The 26771-nt window shown below is 37.9% G+C and overlaps 1 protein-coding gene across 1 annotated transcript; it reads right to left on the bottom strand.

The window, feature by feature from the left end:
- Positions 1 to 45: 45 nt before the first annotated feature.
- Positions 46 to 26771, bottom strand: LOC140933454 (uncharacterized). The gene is made up of 4 exons (XM_073383012.1): positions 26697 to 26771; positions 3663 to 3768; positions 2029 to 2148; positions 46 to 1317 (listed from the first exon to the last, which is right to left on the bottom strand). Exons 2-4 carry the CDS (start codon positions 3766 to 3768, stop codon positions 1169 to 1171), a joined length of 375 nt encoding a protein of 124 aa, XP_073239113.1. The 5' UTR covers positions 26697 to 26771; the 3' UTR covers positions 46 to 1168.

The following is a 26771-nucleotide window of genomic DNA, read 5'->3' as shown; positions in this document are numbered from 1 at the left end:
TCGCGCTCTCTTAAACAATTGGTGGTCAATTAATCCAGAAAATGATAACTTTGAATAACCTATCTTTATTTTTGTATTTTTTAATATATATTTTAATATCTATCTAGTTAAAAATTTTATTTCCTTTTATTATTATTATTATTATTATATTTTTGTTGCTGTAGCACGTTTTAAATTACCATGTACAACCAAGAGAGTCACTAACTCTTCACTGCGAAACGATGAACTGATATACAACATCTTGTTAAATAAGTTAAAGTTTTGTCTGCGGCTAAACGGTTTGGATCAGAGTCCAGTTCTGGCATCTGATTATCATTTGAAAAAGCATGTTCAACATAACGCCGAATTTAGCGCTTTTTTAAACAAAAAATGTAAATGTTCCTGTAATCATTTTTCTCACTTCGACATCCGAGATGTTCCAAAGTGGCGCGAGATTTCTCTTAACGTCTGTTTCAAGGGGTGTAGCTGTCTTAGCAAGTGCGGTTTGTGTAGCTTTAGTTGCTCTACAAATGTGACCCGCTAGATTAGTTCAGAATTGTAAATAAAAGGAATTTCAAAGGCGTTTAAAAAACATCTGGCTCATCTGCATCTCCACAAACATATGAAACACGTACCAGATTTTATGGGTACCAAAAATGTACAAACATTTCGCCTCATGTAAGGTCATCGAAGACAGTCTTGGATTCTGGATTCCATGCTGTGGATTCCGGAATACGGGTATTGGATTCCGGAGTCTTTGGCAGTGGAACTTGGAGTCCGGATTCCATCCATCAGCATTACATGGTGCGAAACATTCAGAAAGCATTGGGTAAGGACATAACGCCGCCGTACGTAGGTCATGGATTCGTCAATGATTTACTTTAAAAAAAAAGAATATGTCTATTTGAGGACCATCAAAACCCTGTTGATGAGCCCTGATCGCCTCTATTTGCAAAAGACTGTACATTATTCAAAAGAATTCTTTCTAGTGTTGGCCTACACCGTAGCTTTGGCCTGCGTTTTATCCCCACCCGAACAATGCGAGTGTACAACATAACAGATTTGTTTGTTCTAAGTGTTGTTCTTGTTTAGAAGTTAAAGTTCAGTACATGCTCTTTAGTTCGGCATTGTCCTTTGAAACAGGCGAACTATAGCCGCACCAGTGTTCGTTCTCATACGTTAAATATCTTCAGTAACAGTATTCTGCCACTTCTTCGAGAGCACAGCCTTCATGGCAGCATTCTTCCACGATATCTGTCTGCCCTGTGCTTCTCCGGTGACGCTGTATTTGTTGTTGCAAAAAACTTAAAGCTTCTTTTTCATCCAAGAACATGGACCCTGAAAGAAATATTTAAAGGAGAGGTTAAACGATCAGATTGTCTTTGAATTTGATAGCGGAACGTGGCCATTCATCGACAAATAACTTGTTATGAGCACCTGTAAGAGGCAAGAGGTTTCCGCTTGGTATCCCAATAAAAAGGGAAATACAATCGTCGGAAAAAACTCATATTGCGTGACTACTCAAAGGGCCCCCATTAGGGTTGCTAATCCCCGTTAGCCAATGATGAAAGGTCGAAAGAGACACGAGAAAAATGTCGGCATAATGCGCTAAATCAAAATGAAAAGATTTGGTTTTACATTCAAGAAAATGAAGTTCACTTTTTTACTGGGTATTGGTACTTCATAACAGTATTTCCCGCATTTCCCATGGTAAAATCTCTTGATCACGTATCTTGCTAATCACGTATCTCGCGAGACACGAAAGTGCAGAATATCTTGCTGTATGAGTTTCTTAAGCTAAGTGATATGAAAGCAAAAAAAATGTTATCATAACTTCAGTACCCCTGCTGCATTTAGTAATTTCTTTTCTTTTCTTTTTCTCTGACGGTTTTTGGAAATTGTAAAGATAATAAATGTTAGTATGTGTAACCAAATGATGACGAGTGAAGTAAGGGACTAATTTCACGCGCGTTTTGACGAAATTCTAATGATTTCCTGAGCCTTTATTAGTGAAATTTGAGTAATGCCAGAAAACAGTTGTAAACTTACGACGCTTTCTTGAGTTTGGAGAACACACTTCATTCCACCACGTAGTAATTTCTCTTCCGCAAGCATGGCCATGCACCTCGCTTCTCCCAACTTCGTTAACTTTATATTTTGGAGTTGATACTAGGGAATAAAAATAAATTTTTTTTCAATTAAACTTTTCAAAGTGCTCAAATGTAACCTGGTACCCAGGCCTTACGTCCCTTTCCCTTAGCCCTGGGAGATCTGAGTACGACGAAATTAGCTCAAATGTTCCTCAACTTCAGCTCACTTCGGCATCGCAAGAAAGTGTTGTCAATAAACAAGATGTTTGAAGGAGCTGAGGTAAAGTCATTATGGTGGCTATAGACTGCTGACGACATGACATGTGTCTCTGTAGGGTTACCTGCGGACTTCGATTTTCTTCGCCCGTTTTCCATCAAATAGTCGGTTTTCAGGTGCAATCGTCTCATATGAAAACTCTTTTGCATTGTAACGCTCAGCACAACCATAACGACGACGGGAAGGAGAAAATAAGGAAAAAAAAAAAACTCTGAACATGCAACAGAGGTTTCTTTGCCGTCATTGCACGCCGGACTAAGATTGTCAAACTTGATTAAAATGGTAGCTATCGTCGCTTTAATCTCTAAGAGGCTCTGACATGTTCCACATGATACAAGTTTAAGAACTGACACTTTTTTAAATTCAGCTCCAGAAGCATTTTTGATATAGGTCGTCTGCTGAACTATAAAGGTTCTTGAAATCGTTTTTTCATAAGAGACAAATGGCTTGTCATTTAAATTAATATCGCTGTGTTCACTCCCTCCTTCTCAGGCTCAGTTCAAACGTCGATCTTTTCATGTACACGACTTTTATACCTCTATAGGTCGACCCAAATGATATAAGTTTGACGTCGAACTCAATAAGTTGAAGTCTATTCATTTTAACGATGTTCTATGGTCTAAAAAAATAAATTTTAGTGTTTTATGCATTAGTTTTGGCACATTAGAAGTTTGACGTTTGAAACAAAGTCGCTCCCCCTGACAGTCGAAATTTCCATGTGGGCCAGTCGATCTTAATTCATGGGTTGGCCCAAATTAGAAATCTCGAACTTAACTCAAACGTCGATCTTTTCACTGATGTACTTAAATGAAGGGATCAGGTTTGGTACATGAAAAGATCGACGTTTGAACTGGGCCTTACTTCTTTTTCAATGTGAAACTAAATATTATGTATAATTAAATCACGAAATACATATGGTAATGATCATATATTGCTTGTACTCTTACAAACTATTAATTTAAATTGCTTTTTATTTTTTGTATTTTTATGACCATAAGAAACTGCAAAAGATTTGCGGTGGCAGCTGGTTACGTTTGTACAAAATTTTATCTCAGTTTTAGTCTAACAGGTTCTCAATCATCCGACTGACTTTCCTTTTATTTCTGTTTTTTCTGTATATTTTTTCAACGTATATTACGATATACCGACAGTTTATGATACCTTTTAAGAACAGGATATTACATTAGTTTCACTATTTGAGGTTTGTTTTTATGTCCAAACAGTGTTCCGTACCAGAGAAATTACTGATGAACCATGGCTGCTGATATGCAAAAAAAAGTGCAATTCTACTAATAACATATTGCAAAAATCTTTACCAATTCCCTGAGAAGACGCTGCAGAAGACACAGGTTCAGGGCACAGAATATTCAGTAACAGGATAGCAGTGACTGCAACAGTGCTCCACAAACATGAATGTCTCATCTGAAAAGAACAAAGAAAAAAGAAATATAATGGTGCTTCAATAAGTTAGCAATCGGCATGAGCCGCAGCTATAATGATCTATTGCTTCTTTAACTATTGCTTTCAAGAAGTAAACCTTACATTAATGGGTGAGTATTGTATATGGTCCTGTTCAAACAGTTAAGTGTTTACTATGTACAAGAGAGCAAGCAATGCTATCCGCTCTCTTGTGGGTGTTGTACTTTGAGTAAAGGTGAAAGGTAATTTCACGACTAGAGCTTTGAACCCACTTGGTCGTTTTCTTTGTGATCATAAGTACTCGCTTCCGTTTGGTCTACATGTCAGTTCTTAAGTTTGGTGCTCTGAAGTTCTGAATGTTCGAGAAAAACTTTAAAAACCTTAACCAGGGACCTGAAAGAACAGGTGCGAACTTTGATGTGCTTCAAATCTTTAAGTGTGTTTACCGTACTTTTTTGTTTTCGCTCAAGCGTTCTTGTAAATATATGTATAAAAAAGAAACCTGAAAAAATACTGATTTATAACATTTAACTTTATAAATAGACAAGCAATGTTTAGAATGAAAAAGATTTCAAACCTTTTTTGGGTTCCTCAGATGCTATTAATTGCTAACAGCAACAATCCGTAGTTTTAACGAAAGAAAATAAGTTATGCAACAGGATGACACACGTGGCATGCGAGCAACAAATGTATAAGTTTGAAATCCGGGCTGTAGCAGCCTCGGTTCAGCTAAAAGTTTTAGCAAAATTATGCTAACTTGTTTATGTTTGCATTCACCATTTGTTCTGCAAGTAAAATGAAAAGGGCAGTTCTCGGGTAATTAGGCTTTGTAGCTTATTGCACGTGATGCACGTGCCGTGTTCTTTAAATTTTCAAAAATATCCGTCATCGCACTACACTTCCATTTAGGGAGTCCTAAATACCTCTACTGTCGTTATCAGCAAGTTGTTGTGTAACTTTTGTATCAAGTTATGTAACTTGATGCGCGTGACGCACAGCTGTTCGTTGAAATTACAACAAAAACCATCTGTCATTAATTACCAAGGCGAATAAACATTTTGTTTTCTCAGTGCCATCAGTTCATTGTTGTCTTAGATTATTACGTCCCGAGGGAGGACGCAGATAAGTGTGGTGTATTTAAACTTTCCCCCTTCCTCGAAATAATTTCATGTGAAAATTCCCTCCCCCCCTTACAATAATAACAACAACAACTTTATTGACTTTATCTTCGACATGAAGATTTCAGTACCAAAAACAATAACAAATGAAAAAAGTAAAATAAAAGTTAAGTAAGAAGGAAAGGAACAATTGAATATTATCATAAAAGAAAAAAAATTACTTAGCTATGTACGGCTTCTACGCTGCTCGTATGGTAAGAAAGTTTAATTAGAGTTCGGATGCATAACAATTTAGAATATTTTCAATATAAGAGGCACTGATTCACACTGATAATTTTTAAAGTACATAATACATCCCCTCCCCCATCTCTTCCAAAGGCCAAATTTTAAGATGATCCGTTTTTCTCTCTTCCATTCCTTTCTTGGATTTTGACTAAACAAGCTATTGGATACCGGTAATCTGCCATGACTGCAATATTGCGTGATGCTTCTGGAAAAATGCAATCGTCGTCTGGGTAGTATGGTTAGGTAAAACTAGTTGGGAGGGTTCTGGGGCAAGCTTGGTTGCAAAACATTCTCAGTATGGCAGCTTCCAAATCTAACTAGCAAACGTAAAGTGTTTTGCGGAAATTTTGTATCATCCGCTGCCCAATATCACTGTAGACGCATGTATTGTATCTATAATTCTGTATATACTCGCAATTTGCGTCAGCAAAGAAAACTTGTCGAGAAAAAGTTGTTACCTTAAATAGAACTTTTTCAGAAAAATGACAATATTAATTAAACTGAAATTCTTGTCAGATTTTGTCTTTTAGTAGTTCTAAATATGAAAGAAACAGGAATCAACAACTGTTAAATCATCGTTTGTTTTTGTTTTTTCTTTTTTAATAAAGAAAAAAAAAATTAAAACGCAGTAACACAGACACCTTCAGGTAAGGTTTTAGTTTTTGGCGGATTGCCTTCTATTTGCAAATGATAAATCTCCTGGTGTTTTCAAGTGTTATTTAGAACATTTAGCTGCTAATTTGAAATGTGTTTTTATTTTAATCTTTTAAGTACCGACGGAAAGACTAACTATTGACACAGCGGATACCAAAAAATGTCACGGTTTTGAAAGGAAAACGTGAATTTTTCCTAACCTTACTTTCGTCCTTAGTTAGGCCATAAAAAGCCAAGAACATTGTAAGACATTTTTAAATCCACACTGTTCCCAACTGAAAAGTTTTCTGTCTTCTCAGTTTAAGGTAATTCAGCCTTTCTTTTGGTTGATTTCTTTCCTACAAACGATTTTCTGAATTAACCAGCCAATGTACTCGAAATAAGCTTTATAAAACAAGACACTGTTTGGAGATTTAGAACCAGAACATGTTAGCTTAAAGTACGACCCTAGACCCAAAATTAGGTTCGTAATCTCAAATTAAAGTTGAATTTTAAGGGAAAAAAGTCCGTCACCTCATTTTTTGTTATGAGAAATTGCGAGTAATAATCAGGGTAAATGCATCAGAGTTTATAAGGGCAGCTTCTGATTTTCTAGTTCGGAATGCTGGGTCACAATGAAGTATTTCCCCTACGAACTCGACAGATCTGCGACTAATAACAGTTTTAAATCCTTTAAAAGTGCCTGAAAATACTTTCAGTGGATAAGGAAAGGTATCTTCTACCAAGCTTTAAGAAAATATGGAAAGATTTCAGCAATTGTAAAAGGCGAATATCAAACCTTATCTCTTGGTCGTTTCCTTGATGACAATTGGTTACCGTTCAATGCCAGCGCCGGTCACTACTAGTTCTCACAGTAACTAACTTGACTATAAAACACGAGCGCATCTCATTGTGGTTTTAAACACTTAGGAGCTCCTTACGCCTTACGAGCATGAGCTTTAAGCGGATATACGTACGTTCGTTGTTACGGAGGAAGTTAGGTAACAAGTAATATTATCATGTCATTTTCCGTGCATTTTTTGTCTTGAAAACAACAAAACGCACGTACTACGGCTAATATAGGCTTAATGGATGCTTCTGAATCATTTTTATTTATATTTATCCATAGAGTTGAAATGACAATGCATTTTGAAGGAACTCCAAAGGAAAGGCACATTTTCAGGTATCATTTGAAAAAAGACTGTTTTCTAGTTTTTTTAATCCACAAAAATTATCATAGTATACACCATTTTTGATGACAAGAAAAAACGTTTAACTGTCATTTATTAGTGTCAGTGGACTGCGCTTGTCATTTGCCTTGGGACTGAATTTTTTTTACTCAGAATGTTGGAAAGCAAGCTTATGTTCTTGCGGTAATTTATTAACCCTTAGCCTTCCGAAAACACCAGAATTTTTGTCTGAATAATCTCTTAAATCCTACGGAACATAAACAGATTTATACGCCCAACAGTAGACGATTACCAAGCCGGCTGCAAGGGGGCAAATTGTTGGCTTTTTTACGACCACTGAATATTTTTTTACGAAATTGAATCCACTATTTTGAACTACTGGAAGGATTTATTTTTCTGATCACAATAGTTGATTTATTTGGATGAGGGGCCTCTGAGGTCACGTACTGACTGCTTAGGCCGAACCAGACGCAGGATTTTGAAACAGTTGTTTTTGATTTGATATTTTTAGAGAGGAACTGTGCATGTGCATGGATCACCTTTAAGCAAATTTACTTTCCAATGTAAACTTTGACAGTCCGTAATGTAGCTCTCTTCTCACTTACTTTGTGAAAAACGTATGAATATTAATGAATTTGTCTTTGACCATCTTACTCCTCTATTAATTCTTTGTTGTAACAATGTGATGCGAACTAATAATTTTGAACAAAAAAGTCTATTACTAGTTGAAGTTATTCAACAGGTTGTACTCAATTTTCAGTCTGCGAATCAATCCTTTCCATTGAACTGAAATATAAGCTGCGGCGCAAAAGCAACACCTGTTTCTTTACTTTTTTTTCACAACTGATTTCAAAACTCATTTTGATTCCTTTATTCAAAAGTAAATCATTACCAACTGCCTTTGCTTAGTTAAGATTGCTGAGAGAGAGAAAAAAAATAGAAAAAGAAGGAATTACAATAGTGTTGAGTACACATATTCTACTAAAGGAAAACTTAAGGCACGAGTATCGCTCTGAACTGACTGTCCAGGAGAATCGAATCTCGCGGATTTAATCCACGCAGTTCAGGGAGGATGTCAAACATAAAACAAAAGTATTTTGGTTTCGTCAAAAGGCAGTGGATTGATTTTAATTCGCTAATTACATCATTTGCATTATTATAACTATTTACATCATGTTGCTCTTCAATAGCAGGCGGATAAAGAACACCTTGGAACTCTCTGGCGAAAAATATGGACTGGCCAGCTAAAAAAATAATCCAATATCACTACAGGTCTTTTATCCTTTATTGTGCTAAGTTCCGAGCCAATATTACTTAGTTTAAGTCCTTAAAACAACCAAAAAAAGGAATAAAGTTGTGACTGAATTGATATAAAAAGAAAGTCACGTGTCAACTTGAATCAGCGACACTTGCAGCTGATCATTTTCTCAAAAAACGTGACACAAACTTGGTTGGTCGTCTTTTCGGCCTACCCTTTTTTTAAAGTTATTTTTGTCAGTTACAATACGGTATAGACATAACAATTTCCAGTGTAAGTAGTCTTGTTCAATGTCGTACAAGTAGCTTGTAGAGGTTAATTAATATGCTAGGTAGATGGATTTAGTTAAAAGCTCTTGACAAGCTTATTTCTGTGGCGTATAAGGTGTAATACTGATATTCTCTTTGAACCAAGAGCGCCAAAGTAAATAATACACCTCAGTTTATAAAAGCCTTTAGTAGGCTGGGCAATTCCTGGAGGTTCTCGAATGATCCGAATACATGTAGTCCGCGATCTGGAGAGATTACTGAAAAATCATGGCGATCATCACGTGAACGAGTATTTTTTGGTTATTGGTTCAGTTTTTACCTATTATTAAGTTCATTTCTTGTTTCAGTAGTCCGAATTTGATGTCTAGCATTCATAATTCTTGATTTAATATCATATTAAACATAAATTTTCACGTACCGTCAGACTCTCAATCCAGTGTCGAGTATGGAAAGATTTAAAAAGTAGACTGAAAAGTAATCGTCTTTGATGCAGCTGCGCAGTTTATCGTAAAAAGAGAACTGCGTTGTTTTTATCCGCTCTCAGCTATCACGAGTCCTTTTTCGCGCAAAGCCTTCTTACGTTAGTGTAAATAATTCCACCAAATTCTTTTCAAGTGAAAATTTCTTTTAGTCTACAAATGGCTTTTGTTCGCTTAAACACGTTTCCGTTACTTGCTATTATTTTGACAGTCCACGTCGATCAACAAAGAGAAAAATTATTTGCAGAAAACCTTTCTTCGTGTCCCTAATTTGTACCCGGGGGGTACTCCTGGAAATTCTTGGGGGGGGGGGGGCGGGTGCGCCCGGTTCTCCAAATCCTGACCCTATTTCAGCCCCAAAATATCATTTTCTCACACCCGTTTTCAGACCAGGCCTCTTAAATCCATACCCGTTTTCAGGCTAGCCTGCGTTGCAGCTGGCCCACGCACTCGTCTAAACCATTTGTATAGTCCGTCTGCCCTCTATACAGAAGGTTTAGAGCGTCTGCGACGAAGGCAATTTCAGACCTGGTCTCTAAGAAATTATGTCATCATTACATAGATTAGAACGCCAAATAAAAGATTTTTTAAAATCCACTTCGAATTCGTATATTACCATATTATTCCTGATATTACTCTTTCTTTCCCAGAATTCATCTGGAACTGAAACGACAAATACGTTCATGCACTGGCCAAAATGGGCAAAATATATATCCGTTTTCAGACCAAAACGGCGCAAAAACCATACCTTTTGGGGCGGCACATACCTATATGGCTAATATGAGGGAGTACCCCCCCCCCCCCCCTAGATTTTGTGACTGTCGTCAAGGACAGAAAATCACCATTTCCCCATCAAACAGCTGCGTGCCTTTTTGCAACTTAGTATCTTAAAGGTGAAAAGATATAATTTCGACAAGAAAATATTACTACTGCTTGAAAGTTTGTTTATAAATTCACCTCCTGAAATGCACTTTACAATACTGCCTTTCTGTGGTTATTTTAGAAATTAGAAAATATCGGTCGAATATTGTAGAAAATTCCCGCGCTAGAGTGTAAAAGCTGTCGGCGAGTGTCTGTCAAAGACGAACGTAGTCAGAATACATAGACAAATTTAATCTGACAGTCCTAATATTCTCCGGTACGCTTAATTTCGGTTAAGTTTGCTAGAAACACGAGAGTTGTCCCCCTTTCTAAAATGGCTGATCAGTATTTTCTTCTTGATGTTTTGACGTTATCTTGTCAGTGAGTAAAAGTGCCAGGATGGTTTTAATCGAAAAAGGTCAAAGTCCCGCCCACACTAGTTGACGTCCTTTCACCCCACGAACTGCATCAGGAAATTAAATTTTTGGCAGAGTCATACAAGAAATGACAAATCGCAGCTGAATTTTTTTCCGATAAAACGCTGCTTATTTACAGACAATATTTGAGGTTAATTAGTTCTTCTACATAATGTCGGTAAAAATACTATGCACACCCTTTTAGAAGAAGCACTTTTCATTTATTGGCGGCGAGGTCTTCTAGCAAACAAATTCTTCGCTGTTGGCTGAGTTCTGCGTATTTCAAAGTCTTTGTTACATGAACTCGTTTCTTAATTCCAGAGTGATTCGTATCAGATCAATCGAAGATGTTGGTTGTTCTCCAGTTTTGCCCTTTAAGAGCATTCATTTGCTTCTTAAGTACGTGCATGGCAAAATTGAAATTTTGAAGGGAATTATCATCGAAGGAAAAGCTTAAAAGTAAACACCTCCACAGGAAAGAAGTGATCAAAACTTGCTAGATCTAAGTGTTAACACTTGAAAATTTTAAACGCCCACGACGACAAAAGTGTACGTCGAACTTGTAAAACGTAATTTATTATCAGTATGCTCGTGTTTCAACTCCAGGAGAGTAAGGCTAAACAGATTAAAAGTCGCAAACATCTTGAAATTTCCCACATCCGGCTGTATAAACTTGGCATGCAAGCAAAAGCTTACTCTATTCAAGATCGAGGCTGCAATCGTAAGTCAGTCACGCTTAGGTCTGTTGGTGATCTGTGTATTTACCACATCCAAATTGATGTGGAAGAGATCGTATGTGTAGAGTTAAGGAGGTTGAGAGGAACCTGTATCTACAGGCTAAGAAGGGGAGAGGGGCGCAAGAGCTCCAAGGAATTTCTGTTAAAAATATGTACCCACAAGAATGAGTAACGAGTGTCTTTGGCAAAAGGTATTAGATCATCTCATGAAACAAATAAATAGGATGCGTAACCTAAACTCTAATCAACAGCGTAAGACGAAAAGAGATTTAATTTTTTAATCTTTTCCTTCTCGTAAAGGACCTTGACCTCGTAACTGTTTAGTAAAACGCTTTTGAACGATACACGAAAAATGCAGCAAAATCATTTTTGTAAATGAAATGTTACGTGTTACACCGGCTATGTTCTCTTTAACTAGCTGTCCTGACATTCTGCCTTGTTTCCAGTTCGTTCGCAGTTTGTTTCCAGTTTCGTTTCCAGTTTGTTTCACAGCATGGGACCACAAATAGAAAAGGAGGCATGTTCCATCTGTAAATCTCATCAGTTTACAAGCGCAGTGATCTATTAGGCTTGTAGAAGTCCGATAATTTTGTTAATACTTAAAGGCTAATCCATGAAAACGTTTAAAAGTAAGCAAATTTATCTTCAGATAAACTATTTTCTCAGGCAGCTACATAATTCTGGGCAACAATCCCTGCGCGCAATTCACAGTTTGTGTGATTTCTGACTGAGTTCTAGTTTCCTGTGGAACCGAGCCTGACCAGCACGTGCGACCAAGCCCAAAGGACAGGATGGCATTGCCACTTGGCGGTCACTTTTTGTTTTTCTTTAATTTGGCCTAATATGACCGTTAACCTTTATCTTCTTTTATGAAAACAAATAATAACTTATTTATATATATCATAATGGGATTAAACAAATTCCTTATGTCTTTTTTCATTCGTTTCTTTACTTTTTCAATACTGCGGCTACTGTACGTGACGTAAAAATGTCTCGGTTTGTCCTGAGGCACACAGCGCCCTTGACTGACGTTCTAAACGTTTGTTTACCAAATAACTTGTGATTTCATTCAAGTTTTTTCTCTGAATAAAAAAATTTATCTGACTTTTGCTCTGTTATAACAAGAAATATTGTTAGCCTTAAAAAATACTCCTAGCTGCGGATTTATAGTAATCTAATCTTTTGTTGTTGTTGTTGTTTTATATATTTGTTTTTCGCATTGGTGCGAGGTTGTTAACAAACAGACTTCCGTTATTAGTTTAAAATGACGTCACTAGTGTATGATTTTGGTCAAAAGTGGTTGCTTTTTTAAGCATCACGTTTTTTAAAAAACTTGATGCCGTATGTTTTAACAGCGGGACTGGAGTAAAGAAGTCATGTAAGCCTCTCTGCAGTGGTAGATCCAGGGGGAGGGTCCGGCTTATCAGACCTGACGCTTGTTTGAGACTAAAATTCTTACATCGGCAGGATATATATCACTTTTTAACTGGCTGATTTTTTTAATGAAACACGCGTTGCATTTTGCCGTTAAACTAAATTCCAGGGATATTCAAAAATGTGATTGTTTTGGGGTACATTCCTATGATCTGTTCCCGCGCCAACGGCGACCGGCGTTCATAGTTTGAAAAACACGTGGTCGTCTCTGTGAGAAAAAATTTGCCCTTACAAAAGTTCAACAGTCCTTTCTGAACCAAAGTTTGAACCCCTGCAATCAAAAATTCCTGGGTCCGCCCCTGCTCTGGCAGATTATAGGAAAGATGGTTACACATCAATAATATAGTCGTCGGATTTTCTTTTACATATTCGATGCGCTTGAGGGCAATTAAATCAGAGAACAAAACAGTGCATTCAGACAAAGGCCCCTCTCTCTCCGCTCAATCTCCCTCCGCAGTATGACTGGGGTCGATCTTAAAGAGGACAATACTTTGAGACCGGTATCTTGTGGTGTTAAATACTACAGAAACGTTCTGAGTAAGGGTTAAGGGAAATAAGCTTCGTGCTTATATAATTATACAGAAATCACTGTATTTACCACAGGACTTAACAAGTTGATTACTAGCACTCTTCATTATTTTTCTTCAAATAAACTGAGTTATTGTTAACAATGAATGAAAATATCTGACTGAATATAAACGAGAAAGGAAATGAAATGAATCTAATCTCTGAGACTGACTATGATACCTTGCCTTCTTTTGACTTGCGTACTTGTCGCTGCTCAGTATTCACGACGGGTTTTGCGTTGTAATTGAACTTTTTTTTCTTGACGTTTGGGCTGCTTCTGTTTAGTATGCTCAGCTTAATGATAAAAGTAATTCGGTAAATTTTGCTCACAAGTTTGTATTTAACGACCGAAGGTTGTAAGGCCTCATAATATGACTAACCCGCCGCAATTTGAAATGTTTGCAACTCCCTATTCATTCATGCAAAGTGGGGCGGCAATAATCAGTGCACTCAGAGCCAATGATCACCGTTCAACACATCGTTTTTTACTAAATAGTTCACCGGATCTCACTGAGACGCATAAACAATATTGTCTTCAGAACCAGCGAGGCTCTGCTAAGCCCCTTAAAACCCATTAGAGAGAGAACGCATCGAAGAACATCAAAGCTAAACCGATAGTCAGACCTTGAAGAAACATTGAAATGAGCTTAATTTGAAGAAAAAAATTCAATTTGCTAAAAGGTTCCCTCCTCTAAGAAGATTTGCGGTTTAGCGCAGCTAGAGAATATTTAAGGGTTTCTTTTGGTATGACTAGTTCTTGAGATTCTAAAATTCCTTTATCAAAAATAGGGATCCCAGGTTGTGTGATACCATGCTTGAAGATTTTATTCGGTAAAGAACACAGGTCGGGAAGAACTTTGCACAGAATGACAAAAGAACAAATTTTTAAGGTATGAAAAATCATCTGGCGCGTTAGTGAATCACATTTTTTCTTTGACGTTAACTCTACCAAGAAAAACAAACAGGCTGTCTTTCGGAATGTCTCTCTTATTATTCCGTCCTTTTCCTTTAAAACGCTGTAAAAATAAATGTGAAGTCGTGTAAAATCGCCGATCAATCGTTCCATTCAAGCTGTTTTCGAAGCAATGTAGTGTTTCCGAATAAAGAAAACACCTTTTCATCACAATTGAACGGTCACAATTGTGCGAATCTGATCGTAAAGGTTGCGCTTTCTTTGTCCAGATTACCTTTTCTTTGAAAACTTTGTTGCTTTGTGGTACCGCTGTATCTTGAAAAGACGCTGCAGTTTATCTAGAGCAGATGAGTTAAGTTTAACACCTTTGCGAGAGCAGATGTTCTTGTACATGCTCCTTTTTTTTCAGCTGATTTCAACAGGTAATCAAACGTAGATCAAACGCGTTTCGCGTATCGGCTTCTTTTTTTCCTTCCGGAACACACTGAGCAAATTATCACTTTCTTAAAACTGTCTTCGCCAAACATGAATCTCTTCCTGTTTAGACCACGTTGATCGATTTCTGAGTGACAAAGTTTTTTGCGGTTGTACAATACTTTTTGAATATCTCAAGTTTTTTATCTGTTCAAGACACGAATAAAAAAAGGAACAAATATTAATTTGCTTAAGTGCCAGTCTATTGTAACATCGTCGGAAGTATATGACAAACTATAATCCTTGTTGTGTGGTCTTCTTTATATTTCTCTTCATTTTAAAGCATTACTCGCTCGTTAGCGTGTTACTAAAGTTATTTGTTACACCTATACACGCAGAAACGACGCCGTATATGACAGTGTTTTCAACCAAAAATGGAAGCTTCTATCTTCGTTAAAAACAAGCGGTACGAAGCCTCTACGTTCAAATTTTCAGTCTATGCGTTTGTTCAGTTGATCTAAGAAGTCTCTTAAATTTAGCTTACCTCTGCGATAAATATCTCGATTTCCCACTTCTTAACCAAAAAACGGTCAGAAACTTCAATACCAAGACCGGTGTTTTCTAATGGAGGGCTCCCTCTGCACTCTCAAAGGCTTTAATTGCGGTAATGCTTTCCACGAACCTTGTGCTGAACAATAACAAGTCTCATTGCCGGCTAGCACCTTTTATATCAGTCTGAGGAAGGGCGTAGCACAAAACAAAACAAACTGCTTAAATGCCGTTACTTCCGTTGGCTTTAATCGTTGGTCATTCCAAGGTCGGCCTTGAGGTCGCCGATTCGTCTGTTTTATTGCATGTCAATTACGTTTTTTAATAGATAACGAGATAAGATAAGGAATTACAAATTTTTAACTCGCTTTTTGTTTTGGAAGTATTTCCAAGCCTAAAACAACGAATATGCTACAAATTGACGATTCGATGAAAGACCCTATTGATCTAGGATGTTCGAGAATGCGGCAGAGAAAATGTCAGGTAATTTTGTTTCGTAAACTGCAAGTAAAAAAGTCTCGTCACGATACTTTGGCCGTTGACAGACATCGTCAACACCTTCGAAGTAATTCTCTTATTATCATTATAGATCAATATATCGATTTTTGCGATACGAGATTGAGAAGAGATATGTGTGACTCAAAAAAATTTTAAAATTCATTGACGCGCATAGCACAATATTCTTAAGCCAACTGAATTCTTGACATTCCTCCACCTACACGTCACGTTACGATGTGGACCATGTGTCACGTACCTGCGCCTTTATGGATTGTCACGAACGGGATTATCAATTACGTAATTTTTAGCATTTGGCTCGTCTCAATACTCTCCAGGGCGGAGATTTACTTTAGTCATTGTCTAATTTAATTTATAGAAATTTTTTAAAAAGAAAAAAACCAGTTTGATAATCGTAGTGTACGAAAACCATAATTATGTAACCCAGGTTCGTGCAAGTTTCCCAATAGTATATTTTATTTTCTTTAGCTGACTGTTGATAAAGCAAATTTCCGTCTGAAAGGGCTGAAAAGGCTAGGCCAGTTTTATTTGTCCCTGTGAATTTCAGATATTTATGGTTAAGAGCCGCCTGCCATAAGAGGTCTCAAAAGAGTGAATCAATCAAATACCGGATTAAAGATGACCATTTCTCAAATATGTACGCCGTTGTTACGCTGGACGTGATCGCAAATCGCTATGTCATACTGAAATAGCAACTTACACTGTACCTACTCATATGAGTAATAGTTAAAAAGGAAAACCAGTGAAACATCGTTTTAGACCACTCCAAAATTGCGCAGGAGTTTGCAACAGCAAACATGAAATATAGCATTATTTGGTTTTGTATTCACTTTAAAATACTATTTTTCTTAATCGGCTTTCATTATTGCACGGATACCTCATAAGACAATGCAGTTAATCTCTCGGAAACTTCGGATTGTTTATTTGGGATGTAGTTCTGTAGAAACGAAAAGAGTGAGAGAGAAAAATACTTACCCATTAAAGGACAGCGTTTTTCAAGAATGATTATAATCTTCACTAGTCTAGTTCCATATATAGTTGGCTCCTTGGTCATTGTCCGACGCAAGAATCAAAGAATGCAATATTTACTGAAGAACTAAGAGCGATGGCTTTCTTGAATAAACACTAAAGACTATCCCTCGCGTCCGTAATCCTTCCAAAAATGAGAAACAGTTCAATTTTTTTTTGAAGTTGCTCCAGTTCTCCGTGTCGAGTGTATCTAATCACTGGCGCTTTCCTGAGGTCGTGGGAAACTATTTACCATTCGTACCGTAACGTAAAGTTAAGTCGCTTAAAGTATTTATATAAAGATTCTTTCTGTTGCTCTGCCAAGATTTTCCGGGCTCTTTACGTAAAAAACTACCGCAACTTAGTTCACCAACTAAGAAAATAAATCTTTTCCTGAAACAAAAATAGAGCATGTCTGAACAGGCAACCAAAGCCATATCCAACGTCTGCTCAGTAATTTCTGTCTCGCCAAACAGAATTCAATTTTTAATTAATCCTATCCAATCTTTTCCACTTTTTTGCAATTTTGATCATCTGTGGTTTCCGAATATTTCTTGTATGTTTTCTTACAAATGGAATATTTATCCGTGAGGGTTTAATCCATCTTAAAGGGCATTACACCTAGTCAATCGGAGACCAAATGTGTAACCTAAAATTTATAGACGCTTCAGATACAAAATTGAATTCTACTCATTGAATTCTTCGGCCATTTTGTGCGGTGTTCAAATTCCAGCCACTCTTAACAATTTAGATTTTCAATATTCAAAGAAAGGAACATGTTTCACCGAAATCATTCAAGACCCTTGGATGGAACAGTGATTTCTGACATGTTCGTTTACTTCCTCAGTCAAGCAAGCGGCCAAATTACACTTATAAGAGGTTTATCACTAATGCTGAGAAAACCTGAAATGTACCTCTGACAACAAGTCTCAAAATTATTTATCTACGTGCCCTGATATCGCGTAATAGTTGTAGCTCTCGTCACAAAATTCATGTTACTAAACTTCTCATTTTCTTTTTTTTTTTGCTTTAGTCCATGACGGCATATTATTTTTATTTCTTTCTACTTAATGCTAGACGTCCCGAGGTCTTTTCCTTTGCTAAACTTCTTATTCTTTATTTATCTTTCAAGTAATGTATTCTGATTAGCCAACGCTCAACGGACAGAACGGACATGTCTGACACTAAGAGTTGACCCTTACTGTCTTTCAGTCCTGTTTGTGGCGGGAACCTTTTTAATTTGATGGTTCTTCAGACACAGTAAATAGGAGGAATTATAGGTTAAGTTAAAAGCGAGTAACGCCAAGAGACGGGTACCGCCAGCGATACAGGTGTTTAAGGTCAAAGAGCCTTCAATTTGGAGTCGGCTAAAAAAAGTCTTCAGTGAGGTCTACTAAGATCTGCTGACTGCCCCTCCATCAGTAAGAATGTAGTCTTTGAACGAAGACGCGTTTGATATAATGAAATGTCGGCTCATCTTCTGTGTAAGAACCTGTAAAACTCACGAGTGACGTAAAACAAAGGAAAAAGAAGTCAACAGAGTAGGACCTAGAACTATAACAAAAGGTGGGAAACAAAGAAAAAGTTGACAGGTTCTTACACCGAGGTAAACCCGAAATGGTCGCTCGGAGGGCGCTACTTAAGTAAGCATGTAGAGCGTTGTGTGTCCGAGTGGGGAGAAGGCCAGACAGCTCCGCTTTCGTTCGGAAGCGGAGTGCAAATGTTCGCAGAATCTGTCTTCGAGCCTACGTTAAGTTTCAACAATGTACGCATGCGCAATAACTGATGATGCAAGCGAGGTTCCTGGTCGTGCTTGAGCATTATTTGCCTATCGGCCGCACCTTTTCGCCAGGGTTGTTTTTCTGAGAAACTTTGTTAGTGTAGGCGATGGTCATTCTTGTCTATGCTTTCTTATCAAATTCAAGTAAACAACCAAAAGTTTTTGGCAAAACTTGGTTTGTAGTTTTAATGCAATGCAATGTCGTTAAATTTTGGTCTTTTTGCATCCTGTTTCTAAATTTACAGTGTTTACGGCTCAGTGGGGAAATTATTCTCTGTATTTCGATGACCGCCCATGCCGCTTGCTCGCAATATGAATTTTCAAGATTGTTGCACCGCGACCTTACGAGCAATAAGTTTTGTTGTTTCGGCTGCACGACATCGACTAACTAAGCCTTCCTTTTTGGCGATGATAATAGCCGTTTAAAATCAGGATGTCGACGGAGTATCAAACTACAATGTAAGCGTTTATTGCTTTGCGGGTAGGACAAAAGCACATTTTTGATAACAATATTGTATCATCAAGGTAAATCAGTATCGTTTACCTTGGCCAGCATGATATTAGAGAGGTACCTCTAGATTGTACTACTAGCGTAAGCTAATTAAAGTATGACTACGAGTTTCAAACCTAGCTAGTTGGTGTCGGCATCATCATTACATTTATCACACCGGTTTTATTGCAAACGTTTTTTTTTTATGCGCTAGACAGCCGAGAACAGGACGAGTTATGGAGTTATGGAATTGCATACCTCCGAGTATTAAAAATCTCCCAAAACAAAGCTTTAAAAAGAAAATACATGACTACTTACTTCAAATCCTTTCACAAACAAACGACTATCCTGATCTACCTACCTTATTACGACAAATGCAACATATTCAAAATCGTCCGTAATTCACCCACTTGTTATCTTTGCAATCATCTTAATAGTGTATTTGTAAGCTTCTGACTTATATTCTGTTTTCCAGTTAATCTCAGCTATGTTTTTAACGTAATCTTTTTTCTGTTCCTTGCCCTTTGTACAACTTAATATATTTATATAAGCTTAAATAACTTTTGTCGACCTATTAATTTAATATAATACCGTGAGTGCGTAGTTTGTTTTAAATAGACACTGCCCACCTAGACTAGCCTTTGCTATTTGTGGGCAGTAAGAAAATAAAATTGTAAATATCTGAATAAAACAATAAGTGAAATAAATAAATTAATGAGTTATATAGTTTGTGTTCGATCCAAGTACTCGTAGTCGAATTTAAAGCTCGCTATTTCTTATAAATAAATGTCCAATTACGTAACTTTTTCAGCAGTGTCCTTTGAATACGACTCAACTAACTCAAAATGGCAAACGCGGAAGCGGAGAGCTTTGACGGCTAATATAGGGATAGGACATGCACACTGAAGGGCGGGAAGGTGTTGGCGGTATTGATCGACCCTTGGGAATTTAAAGGCTACGACGGCTGTTTTACCTAACCTTGGCCAGCATGATGTTGCTATTTGAATGCACAATAAACTTTCTCCGGCAGTATTTACTTTTATCGGAAAGCTGAAAAGCGGAAGCGGAGAGCTTTGACTGTGACGCCCTTCATGCACCAACAACAAACTAAGTGCGTAACCACTACTGTGTTCTATGGGTCTTCTGTTCCTCACTTCTTCTCTTCTTTTCTATTCTCTGCGTTTAGACTTCTCGGACAGAAGAATTAAACCGCTGTTTTTTTTGGTTTTTCTCAAATTTACGCCCAAGGTGTATAATTCCAAAAATATAGCAAGATATCGGTTGAAATAACGTGCGACTAGCGTGCGATCAAACCCTTGATAAAGGCGGGGTCATAACGAGATGAGACAGATAATTTAGCAAGCAAGGTTAGGATTGGCTTCGCAAAATTTTAGACCGCCCGTCTGTATTTTTAAATGTTCATTTGGAATGGACTAGACTGCTGTCGGGAAGACAAGAAGGAAGGAAGTTGTTTCCCTTCCGTTGCTCGTAGCAATAGTCCCTAGTATATGGTTTAGTTAGTTAAAAATAGCGTCAAATCTTCCTGCGCTGATAAAGTTAGCGACTTAGTCCCCTGAATAAATATCCATTCTGAGGGAAGGAAATAGTTTCGGACTCAAAGAATACTGATTTTCCTGTTCCTGTTATTTAGTTTTTACATTACGTGAGCAATATTAATTCATGCTTGATGCGCATGTCGGGCATATTTTTTACGTTTTATCGAAAAAAATAATGTAAATTCTACATAGTTTAGGGCCAAAAGTGATATAATTTCTTTTTCTTAAATCTCCATGAGTTCGTTGGCTGTAGTCTTCCTGATAGGCCTTGCTCTTGATTATGCAATGCCGGGCTGTGATGGGAAGTGACATTTATTCGAGTCGTGACTTTTGTGGATGGCTTTTCCATCAAATTCAGCCAGTTTATATGTACTTGTCGCTTGCTGACACAGTTGGCTCTCTCGGGGCCGAAACACGCGCATATGCGTAAGGTCGCTATTGATAGGTTTAGTTTCCACCGTTCGTTTTCTCACAGGATAGTCAGTAAAACAATACTCGTTAATCTCTTTTAAACTTATCCTGATCCTGTTGCATGTTCGAGGCGCCAAGAATGATAATAGTAAGAGACTTTTAGATTCAAGGACGAGGACTACTACCAGTACGAGATTTGACTTCTACTTTACTCGCGTATTCTAACATGTGTCTTTGACAATTATTCCTCGAGCCCGAATGGGCTCTGAGTCAATAGCCCATGAGGCCGAAGGCCGAATGCGCTATTGACTCAGAGGCCATGAGGGCGAGAGGAATTATTGTTTTAGTAAAATCCAACTAGTTGGTAAAAAAATATCGAGAATAAAAAAAAAATAGCTAGTTAAAGCTAGACTTTAATCCTTTTTTGCCGCCAAAAAGCGCACGCTTTTCGCTACTAGTGTAGCTCAAACAATCAGAACGCAGCCTTGATAATAGACCACTAGTTGGATTTTACTAAAAAAATATAGACTCCCCGTAAAGCTTCATTTTACCATTTTTTACTTGAAAAGTTAACACTGTTACCTTTAGTGAAGGAGGTTGCACCACCTCTAGAGTGACGACGGCTACCACTTTCCCCGCCAAAATGACTGGTTCACGCACGAGCACGACTTAGTATTGAGAAAATCTCGTACTCGTAGTCGTACTCGTCTTGAAATCTAAAGCTCTCTACTACACTGGAACCTCGGTATAACGAAGGGCCAAGGGCTGGCAAAATATGTTAGCTATAACAAGGTTTCGTTATATCGAGGTTCTTTTCCATATATCTTACTATCGTAGGGGTTAAAAAAATGTTCGTTATATTGAGGACTTCGTTTTATGGAGGTTCGTTATAGGGAGGTTCCACTGTAATGTGCAGACTGCGATCGTCAAAACTGATAAGAAAAACGCGCGAGGGCTGGGGAGAGAGAGGAGGCCGCATGCTTTGGTTCACTGTAGTTTCGCGACGTCCCTATGTATCTGTATTTTTTTCTACCACATAATTTTTTCTTTGATTTAGTGATGATGAAATTACGTGCAAGCTAATCTCAGAAGTACTATTCGTGTATAAAAATATTTTTATAAGTAAAGTGCACATGAACTGACCAAATCTCAGCCTAAAGATACTAAAGTCTTGACTGTTTACAGTATTTGTTTTCAGAAAATATCACGTTAGATAGTAATAAGAGACTGTGAATAGATCTTATAGTTTGCAAATGGGACAATCATTCAGTTAGGCGCCAAATCGAGTTTCGCCTTTGTAGTTAATTTTAACGGAAGTATATTATATGCAGTCGAACCTCCCGTCTACATTCTGATCACTATTTACCGCCATGTGGTCCCAAAGATTACTAAACTTCACACATTTCCCGGCTACCTATATGACACGGACACCCGTGTTGGGTGTTGTGCATTTGAACAGTGTTTCAATTCTGTCTGACTGCCTCTAATAAAAGCGGCGTCTCTAAATTTTGATTGATTCTGTAGTAAAGAAAACCTATCACAGTTCCCAACACTTGGTGACAAAATAGCGAAAAGATTTCGAAAACTCTATTGATTAGTAACCCTAATAAGACGGTCACTAAGAAAACAAAACTCGTTACCATGATACGGATCCTTAACGAGCTCTTAAATAAGAGGAAACAAGAGGAAATCGTTTGATGATCGATCTTAAAGGTAGAATCGTCGAGAAAGGGTTGAACCTATTTTTATCTTAACAAGTATTATATTAAGACCTGATCCTATAGTTTTAAGTGATCACAGGCTTTGATTAATGCAAATACATTAGCGTTGAGAGAGAGATTGTCTTAGTTTCGGCCCCTTTTGTACCAACTGAATAGGCTGACTGCTTTCTCGCAGAATCTCCAATATCCTATTAAAGTCCCTATAGTCGTGATAAGTGAGGATTTTTTTTCTACGGCAAGTGATACTGGGACAAAATTTTTCTTTCGTAAAATTACAGAGAAAAACAAAGGCACAGACTGAAAGCCTTTCGGCCTTAATAAGGTTAATCCTTGCTTTATCCTCCTTGCTCATTTATTATGTTAGTGCTGAAACTTGCTCTTGTTAACAATGTGCAGCTGATTGATGAACGATACATTTTAACCCGGCTAGGGTCACAACTCTCTGTGCTCTGTTAAAGACCCACCGGTTCTAAAATCCGCATGTCACTGCGTGGTGCTTGTTGAATTCGCCTCATGCATCTTCGTTGACTTACAAACCATTTCAATTTCTTTCTACATTCTTCAACTTTCAGTGATCCAAAATAATGCTAAATAAACAATATACTTTTTCAACCGCTGGAGAGCGCCTGCATGCTTATTCCCCTAAATTTGCTAAACTATCATTAAGTGCGTAAAGAATTTAAACAGGTCAATTAAGTCAAGAGCTTTCAGTAGACTAAACACACAGCAATCTTTCTAATTCGGATTATTCGTTCTTTAGGACTTTTCTTGATCCACTGTATAAATAATTTTGTTTGTTCTAGCACCACTGAGTTATTTTGAGACGATTTTCTTGCAGATCGTATTGTGATAATGCCGAGATGTATCTCCCAAAATCCCTAAATACTTCTCATTACTTTGAATATTTTTCGATCACGGCTGCGATGGTTAAAACTGAAGGTCTACCACAGAAACCAATAAGTAAAATAGAATTTGTTGTAGACATAAGAGATTAATTCACGGGCCATTGCATGGAGCCTACAACCGAACAAACGTGCCTTCTCTAAAAAGAGGATTCCTCGTGGAATTATCGATTGGAAAATTAAAAAATAAGAAACGTAGAAAACGCTAACGAAAGAATTGTCTTCCATGCTAATAAAGTTGTTCACGATCATTCTACCCCATGACAAAGATAGCATTTTCTTAGCCGGGCCCGGAGGAATTTTTGGAAAATGCAAGGGAAAAATATCCACTGAGTTATGTGGCAACTTCAGCTTGGAATATTCAAAGGAGCAATTGTATGAATGACAAAAGTGACTTCCATCGAACTTTTCTTCGATCGAAGAGGCAAGTTTTTATTACAGTTATTACAGTTATTCCTTGGCCGCTTTTGTAAAATGTGCGCGGAACCTTATGTTAAGATAATGAAAGAGTGTTAAAAATCATGTAAAATGCAGAAAATGGTTCACTTGGCGAACCCGGCATGAGTACTGAGGTTAACACTTCAGTCTTTAGTTCTTTGTTGCTTTTAAGTCACGTGCTTTAAACTCAGAGTTTCGACGCGTAGGGTATCCCGGTCAATTTATGATAAGCAGGAGCCCATAGCCTCCTGGAATAGGTGTACACGTGGCAACCCCAGCAGGGCTTTTTCTTGACGAGGTTGTGTGACTTGTGTACTGGGAAGATCTGACCCTATTTTTAAGCTAAGGAATGTAACTAATGAATTTTAAGTTGACACCCTTTCCATGACTTTCTAAGCCCTTTGCCCATTCAAGGAGAAAATGAAAATCGCAAAATAGGTCGTTTAAGGAGCCCACTTGTTTCTTTTCAACATATCTGACAATCATAAAGCACTGATACGATTTTCGTGCTTTGCTCACAATCTTACGCCGCGCCACACTCGCCTTTTGCGGCTACCGAAGATGACCAAAACGATGACTTTCTATTTTTCCACTCTATAAAGCTAACTGAAGATGATTACAACCAGTGCTGCTAGGCTCGCGAAAAAAGTGTTACTGAGTAGTTTCAACTTTCAAATCGTGCATTTACTATCATATTCTTGAAAGGAATGTGACCGAACATTATTCATTGGTCGCCAACTCATTTCCGATTTTCATGCGCTGGTACGGAAGTAGTCATAACACTTTTGTACCTTGGCTAAATCCTTTCAATTCGATTCTAAGTCACTGCGAGTGCATAACTCAAAGCTTCTAGCCATGTGGTATTTGGTAGAGGTCGTCGCGGCAAAATCCCGGCGCGGCATACACGCAGTTAGCTTCGCGGGGTCTTGGAGTGTGTAACGATTATAACTGACATCTAACTGAAACCGTGACTAAAATTAAACGGTGACGAAGCAGTCTTTCTTGACTTATCGATTCCACGTGGTTCCGGCCGGTGATCCAGCAGCAAGGAAATGGTTCGCAGTGAATGGCTATGTGTGAATGTTTGATCTAGGTAGTACGTGACTGTTATTTCTTTGAAATGGTCCGCAAACAGGATACAACTTATTTCTTTCCGCTGATTATTTTGTTTAGTTGTGCCGCAATAATAGTTGTAACGAAACCGCGAAAAAAAGAATTTATTTTAGTGACACTCGTACAACAAACAAACAGCACGAAGCATTTACAGTGAGTTTACCACCGGTCTCATCGTCAAAAGTCCGTGAAAAGTGTTTGGAAAATGTATTGTTATGGTAATTTTTTTTTTTGCACGTCTTTCTTCGCTCAAAACCTTTCACTTACAATCTAACCAATTTACGAATATAGAAAAATGATGATTAAAAACCTAAATAAAAGTATCGATCTATCTCGGCCATCGTTTTTCCAAATGTTCTGTAAAAACCACCTTTTGAAGGCTCACTTTGCTGAAAAGTTCTTCGTATCAAACTAGTGAAGCCAGCAGTTCTTCTTTTGCCAAAATTTGGTTTATACGGCGACGACAACATATTCGGTCCTTCTCCAATACCGTGTGTCTCATTTACGTAGGCCTGTCCCTCCCCCACACTCACTGCTCACGAAAGTGTCACTTTTTTAAAACAAAACACAGCATGTGGACATGACAATCTGGTAAGTACAGTATACCCTGGGTATGACACAGTATCACCCCTCCCCCTTTGAAAAATCATAGTTACCTCCCAGCTCCTGTATTACTAGATCATAGCCAGAGATAGCCTTCCTCGAAAGTGAATCCTCGTAGAGAATCGGGGTGATACCTTGAAAGCATTCCCTTCTATCTGAATGTTTTAATCAGCATCCAACTATTAAACAAGACCATTGATTGGAGATGGAAATTGTTCCGCTACGTTCAATGGCATGACGGCACAGAAATGGATGAATTAGAGAGGGTCTTATGCCTCTTTTACCCGGTAGGAGGACTGAGATTTCTGTCATTTAAAAAAGCTGACTTTATAGAGGTAACACAATTACTGGTAAACCAGTAGTTTCCACGGTGGCCCACAAGATTAAGAATCCCAACTGGCCGTAGACAAACCAGTGGGCTATTTACAACGGTGACCGAGGACCTGGACAACTGAGAGAAAACCCAGATAGTGTTTAGGGTTGGAATTGAACGCTGGACCTACGGAGTACAATGTAAGCGTTCCAACCCGCGCTCGGGCACCCTGCCTCCCTGTACTTGCATCCATCCATAGGCGCCGCCCTACATTTGTCTGTGATTGTGCGAAGCTCGCTTAGTGGCCATGGTTGAAAACGTTACAGTCAAGAAAACTTTAGCAGGCACTGGTCAAGCAACGTGAAATAGAGTTTAATTGCGGTATTGTTGGTTGTTCAAATTTTTTCTTAGAAAGTAGTTTTTGTCCCTTTCTATGTCCTTGGTTGCACTGTACGATAAGCAAGTAGAAAAGCACCTGTTTGTTCAAAATATAGTAACAGTGGCCATCCTAACGCCTCCCCCCCCCCCCACCCGTCCCTCACATTCCAGACTCAACAAACCCATCCATATTTACCTGAAAAGTATTAGTAATAATGCCACGCATTCAAGTGAATAGTGCCTACGCGCGCTCTAATAATGAGCTGCTACCTTCATGCACGTTTCACGGTCCATGCCAACACCATTTTTAACAAGCAGTTCTAATTCTACCTTAGTAACACTGTATACTCTCTGTGTATATGTCTTGGAATATATATATCACCCCGTGTAAAACCCTGTCATTTCTCACAATCGATAATTCACAGTAATCTTTAGATGATCAGAGATCACAAGCAGATACACTATAGATTTGCTGTGAAATTTCTATCAAATCTTATCACCCCGTTTATAGATTTTGGTTTCTCAGTAATTTCAGTGGTTGGGAAGGATGGATATACCTTTTGTGAGTTTTCTGCTTACCTTGAGCTTCAATAGAGGTGCAAATAATTGTGTAATCAAGCGTCTTTCTGAAAGCAAAACACAATCAAGAATGAC

This window comes from Porites lutea, chromosome 4, assembly GCF_958299795.1.
Source record: "Porites lutea chromosome 4, jaPorLute2.1, whole genome shotgun sequence".
In the NCBI taxonomy this organism is placed as follows: domain Eukaryota; kingdom Metazoa; phylum Cnidaria; class Anthozoa; order Scleractinia; family Poritidae; genus Porites; species Porites lutea.
Note: the sequence above shows the minus strand (reverse complement) of the source record. Positions and strands in the feature narration are given on the sequence as shown.